Consider the following 20469-nt stretch of genomic DNA (forward strand, 5'->3'; position numbering starts at 1 on the left):
GTGAAATGTATTATATATAAAAATAAGAGAATAAAGATATGTGATTAGATTTGAAATTAATATTATTAGAGAGATTTAATATATTTACCTATTTCTGTGCCCAAGGAATGTCCGATATAGATAAAATTTGTCCATTTCATGTGCTCCACAATCATTTGTACAACAGACACTCTAAATATTCTAGCCAACGTCACACCTAAACAGAAGTATGAGAAATCAAATATTTCCTCTTTATTAGCCAGCTAGTTCCAGTGTGGCTTCATCCGCATATCATAAAAACTTCTATTCTATTTTTTGTTTATGGCTCTCCTACGGCAGATTGGGCCAGTGTCAAATGTTTGTGGTTTTATTCTAATTTGGGAGAAACTGGCAACATAACTCTGCTTATGGAGATGTTCGTGGGTGTACAAGAGGTCTAAATGTTTTAAACTTTTGAATTATATGAACCATAAAAACTTTCATCTATACTAATATTATAAAGAGGTAAGATTTGTTATTTTGTTTGTATTGGAATAACTCAAAAACTGGGCCGATTTAAAAAATTACTTCACCATTATAAAGCTACATTATCACTGAGCTATGTTATTTTTTTTATTTCATATGAGAATGTTAAGATGGATGAAAGGTAACACAAATGGATAGGATACGAAATGAGTATAACATAAGAAGTTTGAGAGTAGCCCCAGTGGTAGAGAAGGTAAGGAGTAAAATGTTAGCATGGGGGCATGTTATGAGGGATGCATTGCATGTTACAAGGAGAATGTTAGTCAGAGTGTGGTACAACGGTAGAGGTAGACTTAAAGATTGGATTGCGTGAAAAGTGACATGATCGTAAAGGGAGTGATGACTGAAATGACGTATGACAGAGTTATGTGGAGAACAAAAACCTGTTGCGTCACTACGGGAGTAGGATAAAAAGGATGATGAATTTCTTGTGAGCGAAGTTACAGTTAAAAGCTAGTAACATATTAACCTTTTGGTAATGGATCTGATAGCCCATTCCCAGGCATATCAACTGCTACATAATGATATTTGTCCGGAAGTAATTCTACAAGGGGTATGAATGTTGCCGCACTGTCCTGTCTTCCATGTACAAATAAAACTGGCTCTCCACTAGCATTACCCCATGATATTACTGAAAAAAATAACAAACTCAATATAGTCAATTATTAAATATTACATTAAGATAGCTTTGTCTTCAAAGTGGAGTCTTCTTATGGTTAATCACACTATTATCATAAAGATTTGAATTTTTGTATATAACAGCTAAAAAAACGTTCAAAAATTGTTTTGTTACAAACTTAAGATTATCATTGAGTAACATAGACTATATTTATTATGCAGTAGATTTTTTAATTACGCATAAACGAAATCGCAGACAAAAGTTAGAATTGTAATTAAGCTAAGAGAAATAATTTTCTTAGATTAAGAAATTATTTACTTATACTGGGTCACTACTAAGTTTATTTCTCAAAAATAACTTCAAATTAGAAGATTTAAGTGTTTTAAAAATTTACGATATAAAATTGACTCGTAACTTTAGTTTTTGTTATTTAAAATATACTTACATGCTACTTTTCCCCACGGTGCGTTCATAAACCATTCTTTTAATATTTCCTTCATTTGTTTAAAAAACACAACACGACTACAAATAAAATGCTATCTAAGTGCAATGTACTAACACTTTAAGATAAAAAGGGGATACTTGAGATTATTGTCGTATATACTGAAGTCATTTTTAAAATACACGCAATTTTAATTTAGCGTAAACCGGTTTGTAGACCGTATCAAGTAATTATGCCACTATCCAAGTACGTTTCGAACTATGGAACTGATAATTCAAAACAAGAATTAACAGCAATCTAAATAAAAGTGCAAAGTACAAAGTATTACAAAGAGCAAAGTTCAATAACAATATATTGAAAAGTTAAAACAAGGAAAAGAAATGAAAAAATTTGTTAAAATGTTGTCGCTGCTGTCAAAATGACATTTACTGATGTTATTGTGATGTGACTGTTTATCGTAAACACATATCGATATTTTTGTTGTTTAATTATGTGTTAAATAAAAAAAAATATTTTTTATTTTTTTCCTTATATATCACGTAAACAAGATGTGAATAAGTTATAAAGTGATTTGTGAAGTCTTGTTTAATTGGATCTTTACATTTCATTATTACGAATAACGTAAGTAATTATAAATATTAAGTGCTGTTATTCATAGTCACGCAATTATAATCTAACCGGGAATATAAAAACCTTTGTCATATTGCAGAAAAAAAATGGATTTTTTTGCGCATATATGTAGATTTTGATGTAATAAAGATTGGATACGGAGCGTACCCAGGATTGGAGCGTACCCAAGATTTTAATATTCTTAGTTAAGATATGACAATTCAATGCCGATGTTTGCATTAATTTTACTATCTATGTGTATATTCTATTCACTTACATATCTATCTCTGTACGATACCATTTTACTTCAACTTTTTCTCCATTAGTTTTATGTCAACTTGACTTAAAAATGCATGCATTTTAATGATCCAATCTTAATTTTAAACCCAGTACCTTAGCCAGTACTTACATTCGCTAAAAGTAGATTAGGACCTTGTACCTAGTGAAATAAAAAGAAGGGCATTAGGTTAGGAAGGGCCTTTTCCTACGTTTCTTTTACAAGAAATGAATGACGCTTTTCTCCACTTGTAGTAAACTCACGTGAAAATGTCTTCGACCTTAAAGGTTTGACACTTGTAATAAGTACGTTGAAATACGTAAATGGACAGTGGACTAAAGAGGTTTGATAAAAAAAAACTGAATGTCTTTAAAGGTCACAAGAAACTTCCGCCTTTTAAAAAATATCCATACTGTCTTTTTTCAGTTGGATTTAACTTATAGTGCATTTTAAGGCAATATTTTTTAAGGTAGTTTTTGTGTTTAATGTCCGCATTCCTAAGTTGGACAAAATGACAATATTCAATTAAACTTTTACGTTACTTTTCCTTCACAAGATTAAAAAAGGGACACGAATTAAATAAAAAAATGTCATTTGAGTTCTATTTTTAAAAATTTGTTCACTAAATTTTTTAAAATTCATTTTCGAAATTCAAAATAAAAGAACGTATAACAATCGGATACAACAATTTAAAAAGAAACACAAAATGCGTACTTAAAATATTATATTTACAAACTACCACCATTGCACCATTCCATGTAATTAAATTCTAATAAATAGAATACATTATAATAAAATCGATATAGTAAAGGACAAATACCATAGATTCCTCTTAAATTGCGTGTATGTTGTCTGTTGCTTTGAAATTCTGAACCGGTTGAAAGTTCAAAGTTCTCACATAGTCTCGAACTGTTGAGCCATAGCTCAGTAAATGAAATAGCAGCTCACGGCTCAACGTAAAGTAACTATATGGGCCGAGCAACTCCTCATCTCATTACTCAATGCAAATACATTGAACTGATCTGTTCACTGATCAGTTTTACAAGCAAACCGTGAGCTGATCTGCAGGTCATCAATTTTAGTTGCGTAACCTTGACTACTTTATACCGACAAATCTGACCTGGTGAACGTAAAAGAAACGTGATATCATAGCTTACATTTGTTGTATTTTAAATTATTTAACAGACTATACACTACAAAATCAAATTCAATAATATCTTTTCTATCTTCTCCCGTCATTTTACTTTTATTATCTGTCCTATACTTTAATATTTCTCTTAATAAAATACCATTGACAATAATATTATTTAAAGTTAGGTCTACTATTTGATTTGTAAAAGGAATATCTTCTCTTCTGTTTAGTTCAGACCGTCGAGGAGAGGTAAATACGTTCCTAAAAAAATAAAAACATTAAAAAAACATTGGAACAAAATAACAAAAACTTAATACGTCCCTATAAGACCCAAGGCCATTCGGATGACAATTTATTCGTTAAAATCGTTCGAGTCGTTTACAAATCAGAATGAAATTGACATACATAAACCCGCATAAAAATACGAGACGAATAAATTACCCTCCTGAGTCGGTCGGGAAAAAATGTTAAACTTTGGTGTTGCGAATGTCTATGGGCGTCGTTGACCTCCTCGGTGTTCTCTTCGCTCGTTTGCCCCCTTTTATTAAAAAAAAAGCAAAACAGTTTAATATTTAACAAAATTGTTCGTCTTATTTTAATACCTTTTTTCAATGTATTTTTTTAATCTACATATCCAAAGATCGAAATCTGTGATCATCAGTTGGAGGCTGCCAAGATTTGCGTCATGCCAGTCCTGTTCTGTGAAAAAATACAATTAACAAAACCATAATGAAAAGATATAGCAAAGGTTTTTCGTAATTATTATTAATATAAAACCCTCACGTGTAAGATTTTACCTGTTTAATAATTTATGTTAATTAAAAGTATATTTGCAAAGAAACTGTACAGACTAAAGTTATAATTTTTTTGCGGTGATTATTCAAAGAGATTGAATTTGTAATATTACACATTTGTAGATAGTCCTACCGCACGCAAAGTCGAGTAATCTTCACTTAAGATCTCTTTATGTGACCATTGAACTACTTAGTATATAATTTTTCTAATTATAACCTTTAAAATGCAACTATTCGTTACACTAATTATCTTGGAATGATGCCCATAATTCCATTCATTTCTGACCCATGAACGAATGAGCGAATTCAAATAAGGAGCATCGTATTTGAATTTAAAATTAAAAACAAACATAAATCAAGAATACAGCCAGAAACAATGCAATTTATATTTCAGCTACACGATTATTACAAAAGTAAATTTAAATGCAAGGCTATTATAATTTATGTCAAGAAAAAATATAGTTAACTTTAAATATTATTTTGTAAAATAATATGGTTAAATACGCTCAGAATTTATTATTCTAATACAATGAGAGACCTTTTTGCTTGCGTATTACAAAAAAATAAAACTGATTAGATTTATACGTTCGATATGGCAGGTTTTTATTCTCGTTATCTGTCAAAATTGCATAATAAAATACAAAGGAACGGAAACTACTACGATAAAATGAACTTTGTGCACTAACTGGTATCTGCCAAATAGTCATGCAAGTAAGACTTGTTTACTCTTTGAGAGTAACCCTAGTGGTAGAGAAGGTAAGGAGTAAAAGGTTAGCATGGGGGCATGTTATGAGCAGGGATGAATCGCATGTAACAAGGAGAACGTTAGTTATGAGTGTGGTAGGCTACATCGGTAGAGGTAGACCTAGACATGGATGTATTGCGTGAAAGGTGACATGATCAAAAAGGGAGTGATGACTGAGATGACGTATGATAGAGTTATTTGGAGGACAAAAACCTGTTGCGCCGACCCTACGGGAGTAGTACAAGGATGATGATGATGAACTAAGGCTTGTTTACGTTATTATAGCTTGTTTGAACGTTGAAACTACGTTTTTAAAAAATTATCCTTAACTGATATCACATAAAAAAGACAAAGGTTTGTACATAATCTCACAAACTAAACGACGAATTTGTAAAAACTAACGTAATAAAAGTTCTACATTATCGGCGCCCTGGAAGAGATTTCTACTGCGCTCCTTTTTGTCACCTGTGGCGACCTGGGCGGTTGCCCTACGTTCCCGTACTCTAACGCTATTACCGAAACTCTACTAAAACTACAATTATTTATGTGAAATAAATTGGACACAGATAAAATTAAAATTCTTTTAAGTCCGATCATTCATTTATTTTACTACAAATTATGAAATTAATTCAAGGGCATATAAAGCTTTGCATGCAAAACTACCGAGCATAGGCCCTAGAAGACGGAATTTACATTTAGATATGTCAGATTAATTTACGCACCTACGATTAAGATGACCTTATGTTGACTTTATTTAAAAATTGATTTGAAAAAAAACCGACGTTCTTAAAGTAAAAACATGGTAGAAATTTGAAAATATTCGAATTCGAAAAAGAAAATTTCTTTCGAATTTTATTAAACACGGAATAAGTATTTACCATAATCGTTTTTTTTAAACAGGAAAATCTCACACGTAATAGTAAAAATTTAATCAAATCGAAAAATAACACTAATGTGAAAAATTACCTTTCATATAATCCATCCTTCGTATCAAACACAACGCGCACTTTATACAACTACTATGTTATTTATTTATAAAAACAAGATATCATTACGATGTTGTTGTGTTGATTTGTGTACAAACACTGCGCTGCGGCGATAGCGTGGCGCCGACTACTGATTACTAGTGATGTGATAATACATCGATAAAGTTATCGATATTTTTTCAATTATTTCTATCAATACGTCATGGCCGGCCGTGTCGTACCGTACGGCCGCGGCCGTAGAAAAATTGGACTATAGGTCGATAAATCATAAGGTGAACTAAGTTAAAGTACAAACGGAGCACACGATCACTTTCGCACAATAATGTTAAAATAACATTGAGGATTATAAAAAGAACTCATTATAATGTAAAAAAAAGATTGTTTTTACACGTTTACATGCAGCTAAAAATGCTATAATTATTATGTAATTTACACTAGACTTTAGTATTTAACGGTTTGTAGGCCAAATAAATTTGTTAATTTTTTGATTTAGAATAGAAGTTAGATTATCGATGTCTGAAACGCCCATCACTAGATTAGTACACTACCGCGTTTACTATAACCGGTTTCGTTCATTTCACTTTTACCTATCTCAGTAATCGGGACAGTTAGGTAATAATTACTTCTATTTATGCAACACATGTAGGTTTGTATGTTTAGTAATGGATTAGTTAACACATTTACATAAATAGCTACGATAGACACGTAGTCTTTGACGAGAAACAATGTACGCAAAAGGTTTGAATTGTCTGCATTGAATCGATAAACTGATTATTAAACTAGATCTACCTAAGTTCCGTTTAGCTATTCCGGATCGACGAATTCAGACACACAATTTAATTCATAAGGCATAAGTACAAATAGTACAAAAGTTAATAGCTTTAAATAATTTTATTTTTGAAAGATCGATAAACTGTATCGATATCGGTACATCACTAATGTTGATCCTCCTTCAAAATAACGTCAGCAAACGCAGTCATTGACCTACTAGCGATAAATATTATGATAAATTATGTTTTGAAAATTCAATTTGTTTGAAGGATATATTCATGTCGAAACAAAGAAAGCAAAAATGACCCTAAATTTCGTCGCGCGATTTTGAGCTAAACTATTTAACTACGTCGTAGTCTTTGAATCCAAAAATCAAACAAAAAAATGGGAAACATCTGCAAGCATTACCTTTCGGATAAAAAAGGAATTATCAAAATCGGTCCACTAGCGGCGGAGTTATGCCGTAACACATAAAAAAACATACAGACGAATTGAGTACCTCCTTATTTTGGGAAGTCGGTCAAAAAACGACTCATCGACCAGTAATAATTAACAATAATTTAAATGTTTTTTATTACTTTACGACGTTATGAGTTATGTGAAATACGCTTATTTAAAAACAAAACTAAAGTAAAAAAAGGATAGTAAGAAAGATTCGGCAGATTAAAAATAACAATGTAACACACAGATAAAAATCCATACGCGGTTTATTCAGTTCTTTCCAAAAAATCTTGGAATAAAGTGAAAATAAAACCAATTAGTTATTAATAATTACTTTATTAATGTATTCTTATCTAAATCCTATATTATTCTAGAAATAATTAAATAAATAGACATGTTATACGTGGAAAAACGACTAGACCGACGCAGCATTGTCAAAACAGCGCGGGAAAAATGTAAAATATAATTTTTATATACACCTATAACTAAAAATACAAAGACTCCAAAGAGCGCAAGGATTATTATGTTTCAAAATTAAATAAACTTTATAAAAATTAGATGTGACATTTATAAGGATGACAAATGACATACATAGACATTGTTTTTTTTTAATTTTTTTTTTTCATAGCAGTAAACGAATACGTGAAGTAATTATGAAACCTATTAACAATGTCCAAATTTACCTATAACATAACATAAAATAATAATTTAAAATAAACACACACATAAAAATATTTCTGTTAACGAAAAAAAAACCCTCCATTTATTCTAATACTAGCTTTCGCACGCGACTCCGTCCGCGTGGAATTAAAAAGAACAAACGTGAGTAGCCTATGTGTTCTTCCAGACTATCCTCTACATCCATACCAAATTTTATCGAAATCCGTTCAGCCGTTTAGGCTACAAACTCTAACAAACATCCATCCATCTAAATTTTCGCATTTATAATATTCGTATGAGTATGAAGTATGATTGTAAAGAGGAAAGATTTGTATTTTTGTATGTATTGAAATAGTTCAAAAACAAATGGGCCGATTACAAAAATTCTTTCGCCACTAGAAAGGTAATTTATTTGTGAGTGTGAGTAACATAAGCTATATCTTTTTTAACTTCACGGAGACGAATCACGAGCAAACAGCTACTTGTTAACAAAAAGGTTATTTAAAATAAATGATTTGTCATCCTTATTTTGATTATTTAAATTCTTAACAATAATCAATGAATAAATAAAAAAATCACTATTGTTCATTGCACTTAAATATTCACCGTCGGCCATCTTGTTTTCGCGGCTCAGTCGTCGCGTTCATCCGGCCTGTGTCGCTGCAGCACCGCCAGCCGCTGCTGCGTCACTTCTAGATGATGCTTCCGCCATTTTATACGTCTGTTCTGGAACCACACTTTCACCTACGAAAGTAATTTGAAGGTTAGTAAAATTATGAAGGGAAGAAAGAGACAGGTTATGAGAATTGTTAACCGACAGATATTTATTGAATTATGAAAATAAACAAAATAAGATTAGGTCTAACTAGTAAGAATAGTACGTACTATTGTATATACTTGTATCTACACATTACCTAGATGTTTTATATGCTAAATAAAAAAAAAACACGAATATTTTCCCATTCGGGAATTTTCCCCGGTTTTTCCCTGCTTTTTTCCCACATGAGGGTTTTTTCCGGGTAAAATCCCATCTCTAACCAAAGTTAACACTTTATCTCGTTTTTTTGACAAATACAATAAAATCCTAACTAATGCGCGGTACACATTTGGCCAGTACAGTTGGACAGTTTTTTCCGGTATAATTTAAAAATGTTCTACATTTCCGACTTTATGCTGTATGATTTCACGCGTTTTAACTTATGGGGTAAATAAATTGGATAAATCCTCATTAGAGAAAAGGGTCAGAAACTACAAACCAATAGCAGCAAAGAAGCAAGATTGTCATCATTATTAGCAGTCCTTCGTTGTCATTTTATTTATTTGAATTTTGATGTTTATTAATGTTTTACGCAATATAAACAATGAAATGTTTATATCATGTAAACAGTGGTAGTGCCCGCTTTAACATGTTAGCACTGCAGGGCCGGCACGCCCCCAGTAATACCACGACCACACAGAAGACAGGCGTCAAATGGAAGCAATTCCGTGTTTCGTCTGATGAGTGTGGTGCCGGAGGCCTAATTTGGGTCCCTTTCTCTTTACCACCCTTTTCTTATAAGAGGAGTATGGGAAGGGGAAGTGAATTTGACGGTGGAGGAGATGCATAGGAAGGGGCAAATTCCTCTTTATGTGCGTCTCCTCCTCCGTCGGATAAGGGTAGACAACGCATCTGCGATCGCTGATGTCCATGCGCAGCGGCTGCTTCGCCATTTTGGTGGATTCAGGTGGTCGCTTGCTCGTTTGCCACCTTATGTTATATAAAAAAAAATGAAACCGCACGGGATCAGCTAGTACTAAAAATGTAATAAAAAGCAGTGCATAGTTACCTGTGCTTCAGTGAGTTGCAATGCGTGCGCGAGGTACAACCTCTCGGGCCCCACCATGTACTGCTGCCGTTCGAACTCCGCTTCTAATCTCTCCAGCTGCTCCGGAGTGAAGATCGTCCTTATCCTCTTACTTCTACCGTTCCTGAACAAGATTACTATGAAATCTACGCCAATAAACAAAAATAAATCCATTCTTATAACCGTAACTGTAACTTCTAATGCTTGCATCACACTTCGACAGTAGTACTTGATAAATGGACTGGCATTCAACTGTTAACGAGTGGTCTGTGCTACTGTCGAACTGTACTAGCCAAGTGTATACCAGGCATTACAAACCATCTATTCGCTATTCCATTGATCGAGCTTGTTTGCCACCATCTACTAAAAAACCGTGATTGACTGCGTAGTCACTAACTTATGCTTGGTTCACACTTCACCAGTTCAGTGGGATATTGTGACGGCCATTCATAAATTGTATAGACTTATAGGGACCATCAGTGTTTACACTACGACAGCCGAATACCAGTCTACTTATTGACCGCTAACCCAACTGTTCTGACTAAGTGTAAACTAACCATTAGAATCAAATTCACTAGGGAGCTATGAACGCTGAGAGCACTTACCCAGTGGAACAGGTGATGGCATGAGGTCTGGAGCTCTTCATCTGCGGTACTTGGTGCCGCAGCTCAGGACGCGGACTGTCTGCGAGAATATATCTTACTTGTATTATAAATGCGTAAGTTTAGATGTTTGTTAGAGTTTGTAGCCTAACGGGTTAACGTATCTCGATGAATTTGGCATAGACGTAGAAGAAAGTCTGGAAGAACACATAGGCTACTCAGTTTTTTTTTTTTTAATTCTACGCGGACGGAGTCCCGGGCGAAACTCGCAATAAATAATATAGAAAGAAGATTGCACGTGGGTAAGCGTATATTAAGATGGATATGCCTGACAAGAAGGGGTAACGTTAAGAATGGGTATGTTAGAGAAAGTTTTAAAGTAGTGCCAGTGGTCGAAAAATTATAAAGGTAAATGTTTAAAAAAATATTACCCAAAAGTACGTTCACCGATTCTTCAATGAAGAACATACATCTATAGTTTGTCTAAATAAGATAGATTAGTTTGATAAATGACGCATATGAAGTATCGAATTCAATTTGTAAGAAGGCAAATGCCGTACCTAATAGACAGGTATTTTAGTGACAAACACGCAGCAAACAATTATGAACTATCGATATTCGGTTTAAATAATTATCGAACTCAACTAAAATTATTACTTTCTTATCATCTAATTTAAAGGACAATTCTAGTATTGATTATAGTGTAGAGAATTTAGCGATGACAGAAATAATAGCGAAATCCAATTCGATTACGTACGGCTGTAGTAGTAATAAACATTTATTTACTCTCATTATTTGTAATGGTCATTATTATTGAGAAAACAGTGTTTTTATTTTTTAATTCATAACTATAAATCAATCGATTCCAACTTCTATAAGAATAAAAATCGAAAATCGATAAGATTCATGATTCATGACATGATTACACAACCCATCCCTAGTAAATTTGAAATGAATTGTCAAACTAATCTAAATTATTTAGACACACTATAGTCGCTTATTTTCAAAAGTGATTAAATTAAACTTATGAAGATCAAAACTATAGTTTTCGTTCTTATGTAAAATAACAGTGGTAGTGCCCTCTTTAACATCATCGCAGTGCTGGGCCGGCTCGCCCCCGCAATACCACAACCACACAGAAAACAGGCGTCAAGTGGAAGCGATTCCGCGTGCAGTCTGATGAGTGTGGTGCCGGAGGCATAATTTTAGTTCCTTTTCCTTTCCACCCTTTTCTTAAGAGCAAAGGATGGCATGGAAAAGTGGATTTGACGGTGTAGGAGACGCATAGGAAGGAGAAATATCCTTTTTATGTGCGCCTCCTCCTACCTCGATTAAGGGTAGGCAACGCATCTGCAATTGCGGATGTCTAGGCAGCGGTCGCTCCACCAGTTTGGCGGATTCAGGTAGCCGCTTGCTCATTTACCTTTTAAAATATTTTAAAAAAGTTACGGTCATAGGGTGGGCAAATATCAATATTAACATTCTGACGTCAATAAAAAGACAAAAAGATTTAATTAAATCTGCGAGGATATGGGAGGGAAGAAACATCGATGTTTACACCCCTATTATTTTTTTACACGACAAAATTTATCTGTTCAGAGTAAACTATTATTAGTTACTAGCTTTCGCCCGCGATTGCGTGCGCGTAAAATTTAATAAAAAAAAGAAATAGTGAGTAGCCTGTGTGTTCATCTAGACTATCATCTACATCTATACCAAATTTCATCGAAATTCGTTAAGCCGTTTACGCTACAAACTCGTAACAAATATGTTTAATGTTCAAAGACTTTTATTCCCAATAAACAAAAAAAATGGGACCCACCTGCAAGCATTACCTTTCGGATAAAAAAAGAATTATCCAAATCGGTCCACTAGCGGCAGAGTTATGCCGTAACACACATAAAAAAAATAAAAAAAAATATATCGACGAATTGAATACCTCCTTCTTTTGGGAAGTCGGTCAAAAAGACATGTACAGTCACTTACATGAGAATTTAAATTTACAATATGTTGATTGTCGCCTATGTTCTTAGTATATAAATTTTGTACAATTTTCTAATATATGTTTTGTTAACATTAATTTAAACATATTAAGTGAATCCGCATTTTTAATGGAGGATGGTAATCTGTTATAAAGTTGTGCTCCTTCGAAATTGATATTTTTTACGCCATAGTTGGTTCGTACTTTGGGCAGAACAAGTAAACTTGCTCTCCGGTTACTACGTTTATTAATATGCGATATTTTTTGCAAAAGATATGTTAGTGTTAATTTGTTTTTTTTTTATGATTTTTGAATCTATGATTTGAAATATCCATCTAAACTTTCGCATTTATAATATTAATATGATAGATCTTATAATTTTTTTATTACATGTCACGAGGTGGCACTAAACTTGACACTTTCAGTAAAACTAGTATCTTTAAGAGAAAGTACCGGTAAAAAAAAATGGTTTACTGTCTCATCTTTACCACCAGTTTTCGCCAGCGATTCCGTCCGCGCGGAATTAAAATCTTAGAAAATAGCCTATGTGTTCTTCCAGTCTATGTTCAACATCTGTGCCAAATTTCATCGAGATCCATTCATAGGTTTAGACTACAAACTCTAACAAACATCCATCTAAACTTTCGCATTTATAACATTAGTAAGATATAATGTCGAAGTTTTTATAAACTTACCTTGTGGCAACCCATGCGGGACTCCAATACTTCTACAGAATCCGTCATTCAACCTGTGCATGTCATCAGAATATAAATAATTCTGCAATTGCCTTTGATTCTGGTGTATACGTTCTTGAACGCTGAGATTCATCGCATCCTCTTCCGCATTACTCAAGCCCAAAATGGCGGCAATAGTGAACGATTTACCCGCCAAATTGGTACCTTTTCCTGACAAATCGACACCGAACGCGGACTCGCTGTCGGCATCTTCGATCGAAGGTGACGAAGATCTGTCGGCATTATCATTGTCGGCATAAGCGGTGTTATATTTAACATCGCCGTCACTTAATGACGACAAACGTGTTATATTCTGTTGGTATAACAAATCTGTTATATTCGGGTATATTTGTCGTTGATCCATTCTTTACATCACTTAACACTTTCACTGACACTGAACATAATTTTATTCAATAGTTAATTTATTTTTAGGTTAATTTTGGAGTGAATCACGCGGGCGCACGCTAAGATCGGTTTGTGGTTTATGGTTGAAAATTGTTAGGGCGGGGCGTTAGTGATCGGTTCGTGGGGTAAAAAATGACATCAAGCGGTGGTCAATTGCTCAATGTGCTTCATCCCTAGGGGTTGGGGGTTGGGATGCGATTGGCGTGTTAGTGCGCAGGCGCGTTGTAGGCGTGGCCAGATTTAGTAGGTGTGGTCCCCGCAGTGATTTGCGGTCGGTAGAAAGCCTTTGATTGAGACAGGCTCGGATTTAGAACAATTGAAATTCATGTTTTTAAATATAAACAAGTTAAAAAAAGTTTTGAAATCAGTGAAGGGTTTGAGTTATTTCAATACATACGAAAAAAAAATTATCTTTATATTATTTGTACAGATGAAAAGTATATTAAGTTTAAACCAAATTAAATCATTAATAATCAACAAATATTTCTATCCTTTGTTTTTCTTTGGTTTTGATTATTTTTTCCAGAATAGAAACCCTACCCTTAGTTGACTAGGTCTTAGTCAACCATACTAGCCTAGTGAGGGTTTACTTGACTACATAAATATCTTAGATTCCCTTCCCAGTAATTATTTAGTAGTAATAGCATAATTAAGTTTAAAAAATTGATATTCAAGTAATATATTTAAAGAAATGCTAAATTCAAAACATACAAAAGTTTAAGTAACAATTACATCATAATAGTTACCTTAATTAAAAATCTATAACCTCCAAATTATATCCAATCCATCCCTGTGCATTCTAATATAAATTAACCGCTATAGATTCCGACATAATTCAATTAGCAGACAATCCGCCCCTGCGCGCCCCTCCCCCGCCCCCGCGGGTGTATCAAACGCTTTAATATCATAATCTACCCTCCCCCCTCACCCCCATTCTCCGCGAGCTACAATCGAGATATTGGATAAGACTTGTCTCACAAATGTATTTTGTTTTTAATATAAATTATGTAGGCAAATATTTCTTACGAGGAAAGGATGTGAAGGAAAAGTGGATTTGACGGTGGAGGAGACGAATAGGAAGGGAAAATGTCCTCTTTATGTGAGTCTCCTCCGTCATTGAAGGGTAGGCAACGCATCTGCAATTGCGGATGTATATGTGCAGCGATCGCTTTCCATTTCGGTGGATTCAGGTGGCAGCTTGGTCGTTCGCCACCTTATATTATAAAAAAAAATATGATTTTAAATATTGAATTCATTATACAAATGAAATTCGAATTTCGAATGTCAAATTCAACATCAAATTTGAATTTCGAATATAATGTTATACAAAACAAATTCGAATTTCGAATGTGGAATTTAATGTTTTTCAAATTAAATTCGGACTTTCTAATATTGAATTATTATTCGACGATTATGCAAGTTATTTATTTTTCAAATTTAAGTTTTAGTTTATGTTTTACAACTTATGTTGTTACTTTATTAAGGTATTTTTCCAAACGTATTTTTTACATATCCAATCGGTTTATAAAACGTGTGAAAAATTCTAATTAATTAATCTTCTTGTGCTATTCAACTTGAATTATTTCGGCAATGGCAGAATTAATCCGTTTTTCAATGGCAAAATGATGTTTTAATTTAAAATTTGCATTGTAAATAAAAAAGCGGGCGCAAAAACGCCGACGGACTTAAAAGCTATTACTATTGAAACTAAAATAAATCCAATAAAATGTATGAAGATAATTAGTTTAATAGCAACTAAATATTTATTACAAATTTGCTATTTAATTCTTAAAGGCGCAAATGTAATTACAATCCGTGCAATAATAATATGAAACAAATGTTTAATTAAACGGTATTTTATCGATAAATGTTATCTGAAAACATAATTTTGTCAATAATAGCATTAACTAGTGACAATCGTCTAAACTAGATCATATTCCATGCTCCGCCGACGGATAAAATAAAATTGTTGTTGAAAATTTAAAAAGCTGTTCGAGTCTCCATCATTCAGTACTATTGAAGTGTAATATAATTCTTTTATAGATTATCTAAAACTTAACTGTAATATAATTAAATATTAATTTAACGTCTATCAACGTTTATAATTTCAAATTAAAACAACATAATTGTCAGAAGCCTCGTTAGCTTGTTTTAAAACAATTTTCGAACTCAAACAAAACACGGCTGAAGTACTCCAGATGACATTTAAAGAGGACAGCAATATTAAACATTCCCTCCACCCTCCCGGGCAATATCACTGAGGGTTGTGAGGGCAGGGAGGAGGGCAAAAAGTGTATAAAATTGAAGCACAGGGCCGCAATCGGATGATGCGCTTTTTGATGCTTTAAACACGCTTCACTTGTGACGTAGGGCTGTCGCAAATATAATTTTTTTTTATTGTAATAGTAACTAATGGTTGAAATTAATTTCAGTTCGAAGTGATTATTGCTTGTCGGCGATGTTTTTTTTTAAATTATTGTTAATCTTACTAATATTAAAATATGTTTTAGATGGATGTTTGTTAGATTTTGTAGTCTAAACTGCTGAACGGATCTCGATGTCTGTCATAGATGTAGAAGATAGTCTGGACCACATAAGCTACTTACTTTTGTCTTTCCCACGCGGACGGAGTTGCGGGCGAAAGCTTGTTAATTAGTATTGGCTTGTTTATATGGTTTACAATAGTCGAATCGTGGAATTCCAACCTTCGAACACGTGATCAGAAATCTGCTTCCTTACTTAACCGACAGGTTTCTAGAAATCTCTAGAATCGAATTTATTAAATCATAGCTTTTGCTCGCGACTTCTCCCGCGTGTAATAAAAATTAATAAAAAAGATATAGCCTATGTTACTCACAGATAAATTACCTTTCTATCGGTGAAGTATTTTTTTGAAATAGGTACAGTAATTTATGAGTTATTTCATACAAAAATACGAAAATACAAATCTTTTCTCTTTATAATATTAGTAGAAGATGGCTGACATCTGATCACGTAATCATAGCTCCAAAAATTATTTTTATTCTTTCATTTTGAACTATATCTAAGCCAAATCTTAATTTAACTAAATGTTTTTTTTTTCAACTTGTGGCAGCCCTGCGCATTTCTTACTAGAGTCCCTCTGGTGATTAAAATTCCTGACTGTAATATCGCTGGTCATATATTAAGTGCCCCAATCGACGGAACTGACATCCCGCGACAACTTCCATCGCTTGTGCTTTTATTGTTTCCCTCACAGGTGCATTGTTAATAAAAGAATCTTCTACTTCATTATCTTACGATGCTCGCGACTTTTGCGTGTAATTAAAAAAATATATAGCCCATGTTACTAACTGTAATAATGAAGCTTTTTACCGGTGAAAGAATTTTTTAAATCGGCCCAGTAGTTTTTGAGTTATTTCAATACATACAAAAGACATGACATGACAAACCTTGACAGTCTTGCTTCCTTGATGTTGGCAAAAACCTATTATCTCTTTCCCACATTAGGGGTTTTATCCAAAAAATTTACCACCTAAATTTAATGGCGTGAAAATATATATCCTAAAGCGTGACATAAGTGTAGGGCTTTTTATTAAAAAAAGAATTATTTAAAAATATGCTGTTATTGCTGACATCTTAGACAACAAAGAAGTGTGTTTATGCTTTATTATAATAGTATAGAAGTATAGATCTTCGCAGACGGAATCGTGGACATCAACTAGTAAATCAATCATACTAATCATACTAATATTATAAATGCGAAAGTTCAGATGGATGGATGGATGTTTGTTAAAGTTTGTAGCCTAAACGGCTGAACAGATTTTGATGAAATTTGGTACAGATATAAAACAAAGTCTGGAGTACACATGGGATAAGCTTCATCCCCGAAAAATGCCCGGTTCCCGAGGGACACGTTAATTACATAGTTCGTCTGTTTTCTAATACCACGCGGACGAAGTCGTGGGCAACAGCTAGTATTTAATGAGTAGTTACATTCTATTCAATTATGCTGTAAATTCCATTGTAATTAATCGATGACGTCACCAGTTCACCTGTTTGCGAGAACAAACCTGTAATAACCATTGACGACCTGAGCAATATAACTCAGTGCGCAGCGCGGACTATCTCATTATCTACCATACGTACTGAATAATATTCGGAACAAGATAAACTATGGAGTCGCGTTACAACGCGAATAAAAAAATCATATTTGAGAAGCAAAAGGTTAGCGTGGTATGGGCATGTTATGCGACGCGACGATGGGGACATAAACCAGAAAGTGTTAATGAATGTGTATGGCTACAAAGGTAAAGGAAGACCGAAGAAAGTATGGATGGATTGTGTGAAAGAGGACATGCTTAAGAAAGGAGTGGATTCAGATATGACGGCTGATAGAGATGTATGGAGCAGCGCATACTGTGCCGACCCTCCGTTATGTATAAGGGCAAGTTGATGATGAAAAAAAAAAACATAATAAAAAGTAAAACACTGCTTTGTGTCACATGTCAGCAATCACAGCTATTTTTAATAAAATACCGACACTTGTCTAGCTATAGGCTATATATTTTCACACCAATAAACTTAGGTGGTAAATATTTTGGATAAAAGCCTTAATGTGGGAAAGAGACTATAAGTTGCTGCCTACATCAAGAAAGCAAGACTGTCAAGGTTTGTCATGTAATGTCATTTTGACATTTGCTATTGATAATTTGACAAATGTAAAAAATAAAATAAAATTTTCACAATTTCACGCGGATGAAGCCGCTCGGGAACAGCTAGTTATATTATAAACCTTCATGCGTGAAAGGGACAAATAAACAAAGAACAAAGATAGCCGTGGCAACGGTAATTAGCCAACGACAGAGGTAATGTTAGGATTTTTGAAAATTCTTTTTAGTTGTAAATATTGTTTATAACTAATTATTTATGTGTTCATAATTAAAGAATATTGCCTTTTATTGCAAGTATTATTATTGTAAAAGTATTTGTATTATTCTTGTTTATTATAAAATCATGAAAACTGCTCAATAGTTTTCTGTATTCTGTAAACTCGTGGAGTACCCTCATAACGTAGCCCAATAAACCTTATTCCTTTGTCACCGGCCAATTTGTCATCCATTGTCGTCTCTTCCCCTTCCCTGCGCTCCCCTTGTGACTCGCAGAGTGGCAACACGCGCCAGAAAAAACAATTAAATATTGCCCTTTATAAGCGACTTATTTTGAATAGATTTAAACATCAGTAGATGTTATCTTGTTTTTTATTTAATCTGTTATGTTCTTTATTTGAAATAAAGTGTTTTTATTTTTTCTATGTCTGTACACACGAAGTTAATAAGACGAGGTTTTAGGTTAGAATTATCATACTAATATTATAAATTAGCTTACGCCCGCGACTCCGTCCTCGTGGTATTGAAAAAAAAACAAAAGTGAATAGCCTATGTGTTCTTCCAGACTATATTCTACATCTATGCCAAATTTCATCGAAATCCGTTCAGCCGTTTAGCCTACCAACTCAAACAAACATCCATCCACCTATACTTTCACATTTATAATATTAGTAAGATGTGAATGTTTAGATGGGTGGATGTTAGTGTTTGTAGCATACCGCGGAACTGAATGACGTTTGGCATACATGTAGAGAATAGTCTGGAAAAACACATAAGCTACTTTGCTTTTTTTAATACCACGCGGTCGAAGTCGCGGGCGAAAGGTTAGAAAACATTATTTGTCTCATTTAAATAACTTTTAGTTACATTAGAAATATTTAATTTTATCTTCTGTCATCAAATATTGCTAAAAACTTTTTTATTTTTTTAATCTATGTAAATTTTAATTATCTATGTTAGTTAAATTAAAGTAATAATTTAAATGATGACAATATGGCGTCATTAATAACAATTCTAAATGATTTCGTAACAAGAGTGGTTAACCGGCATAACAAAATAATTAATCATTTTAGATAACAATGGCCGGCTCGGTATGAACCGAAATTTGGCGGGTAACAGTATATGATGGCGGGGAAGTGTGAAATTAAATGGATCTGCTAAAAATGGTCGTTTTTATGCTTTACACGTATTTGTATATAGTTTTTAAATAAAACTGTGTCCAATTATTGACTGAAGTAATTGTTTCAAGAAAAAATAAGTAAAAACGGTTTATCGAATGAAAGTTGGCTGTACGCAATTATACTTTTGACAGATATAAATTTAAAAAGATAACTATTTTTTTTAAATTGAATCTGTCATTTCTGTATTAGTTTATTATTTGTATCTGTGTATAATTTTTAATAATTCGTAACTAAATCTATACTAATATTATAAAGAGAAAAGGATTGTATTTTTTTTTGTATTGAAATAACTCAAAAACTACTGGGCCGATTTTAAAAATTCTTTCACCGTTAGAAAGGTAATTTGTCTGTGAGTAACATAGGTTATATTTTTTTTTAATTTCACGCGGGCGAAGTCGCGATCAACAGCTAGTATTTGATACGATAATTTATTAGAACATTTAATATTTTAGTACCTCGACGACTACGGTCGCAACAAATCATATTTTTCCCGGTGAGCGGGCGGCGGGCGCTGGCGGAATGTAATAATTACCCGCGCGTCTGCCCCTCTTTGACTTTTAAATGACAGGACCTGTTCTCGTATATTCCTGTCAAATAAAAACGAATAATAAGTTCCATTGTGTCCTTATTAATTTACTTAAATATGTGATTCAGCATCCAGTCATAAATATATTTTATTCACGTAATTGTTTAACCATGCCAATGTGAGATTGTCAGCTTTATTTTATCGTTGCAAAAGTTGCAGTATCAAATACAACTCACAACATCTGGCGACTATTTACATAGTCCTTTTTATATAGTCAAAGGAATCCCGTTGCCCAGCCATTGCAGTGTTGCCAGATAAATGAATAAATGGAAAATTACACGGAAATAT

General features: G+C 33.4%; 2 protein-coding genes and 1 long non-coding RNA gene across 3 annotated transcripts in view; all 3 read right to left on the minus strand.

Annotated features, from left to right (window-relative positions):
* LOC106103294 (serine hydrolase-like protein) overlaps positions 1-1977 on the minus strand; it is a 4586-nt gene extending 2609 nt beyond the window's left edge. Inside the window, exons 1-3 of the mRNA XM_013283024.1 lie at positions 1569-1977; positions 974-1135; positions 89-196 (exon numbers count right to left, since the gene is read on the minus strand). Coding sequence (XP_013138478.1) covers positions 89-196; positions 974-1135; positions 1569-1623 — 325 coding nt within the window. The 5' untranslated portion in view covers positions 1624-1977. The remainder of the gene's footprint in view (positions 1-88; positions 197-973; positions 1136-1568) is intronic.
* Positions 1978-3164: 1187 nt separating this feature from the next.
* LOC106103295 lies at positions 3165-6212 on the minus strand. Its single transcript, XR_001225617.1, has 3 exons — positions 6089-6212; positions 4186-4282; positions 3165-3844 (listed from the first exon to the last, which is right to left on the minus strand). It is a non-coding gene; the product is annotated as an uncharacterized LOC106103295 (long non-coding RNA).
* A 2398-nt stretch (positions 6213-8610) lies between these two features.
* On the minus strand, positions 8611-13505 carry LOC106103285 (homeobox expressed in ES cells 1). Its single transcript, XM_013283015.1, has 4 exons — positions 13103-13505; positions 10430-10508; positions 9807-9948; positions 8611-8724 (listed from the first exon to the last, which is right to left on the minus strand). The coding sequence occupies exons 1-4, from the start codon at positions 13503-13505 to the stop codon at positions 8611-8613; spliced, it is 738 nt and encodes a 245-aa protein (XP_013138469.1).
* Between the last annotated feature and the right edge of the window lie 6964 nt (positions 13506-20469).

Source organism: Papilio polytes, unplaced genomic scaffold, assembly GCF_000836215.1.
Source record: "Papilio polytes unplaced genomic scaffold, Ppol_1.0 DF823824.1, whole genome shotgun sequence".
NCBI classification, from domain to species: Eukaryota; Metazoa; Arthropoda; class Insecta; order Lepidoptera; family Papilionidae; genus Papilio; species Papilio polytes.

Excerpts from the sequence above, each read along its gene's own strand:
- LOC106103285 (XM_013283015.1), bottom strand. The coding sequence starts at position 13,505 with ATGGATCAACGACAAATATACCCGAATATAACAGATTTGTTATACCAA. Across the intron at positions 10,509-13,102 it reads CCCGCATGGGTTGCCACAAG|ACAGTCCGCGTCCTGAGCTG; the intron begins GTAAGTTTATAA and ends ATATTCTCGCAG. Across the intron at positions 9,949-10,429 it reads GCCATCACCTGTTCCACTGG|GAACGGTAGAAGTAAGAGGA; the intron begins GTAAGTGCTCTC and ends AATCTTGTTCAG.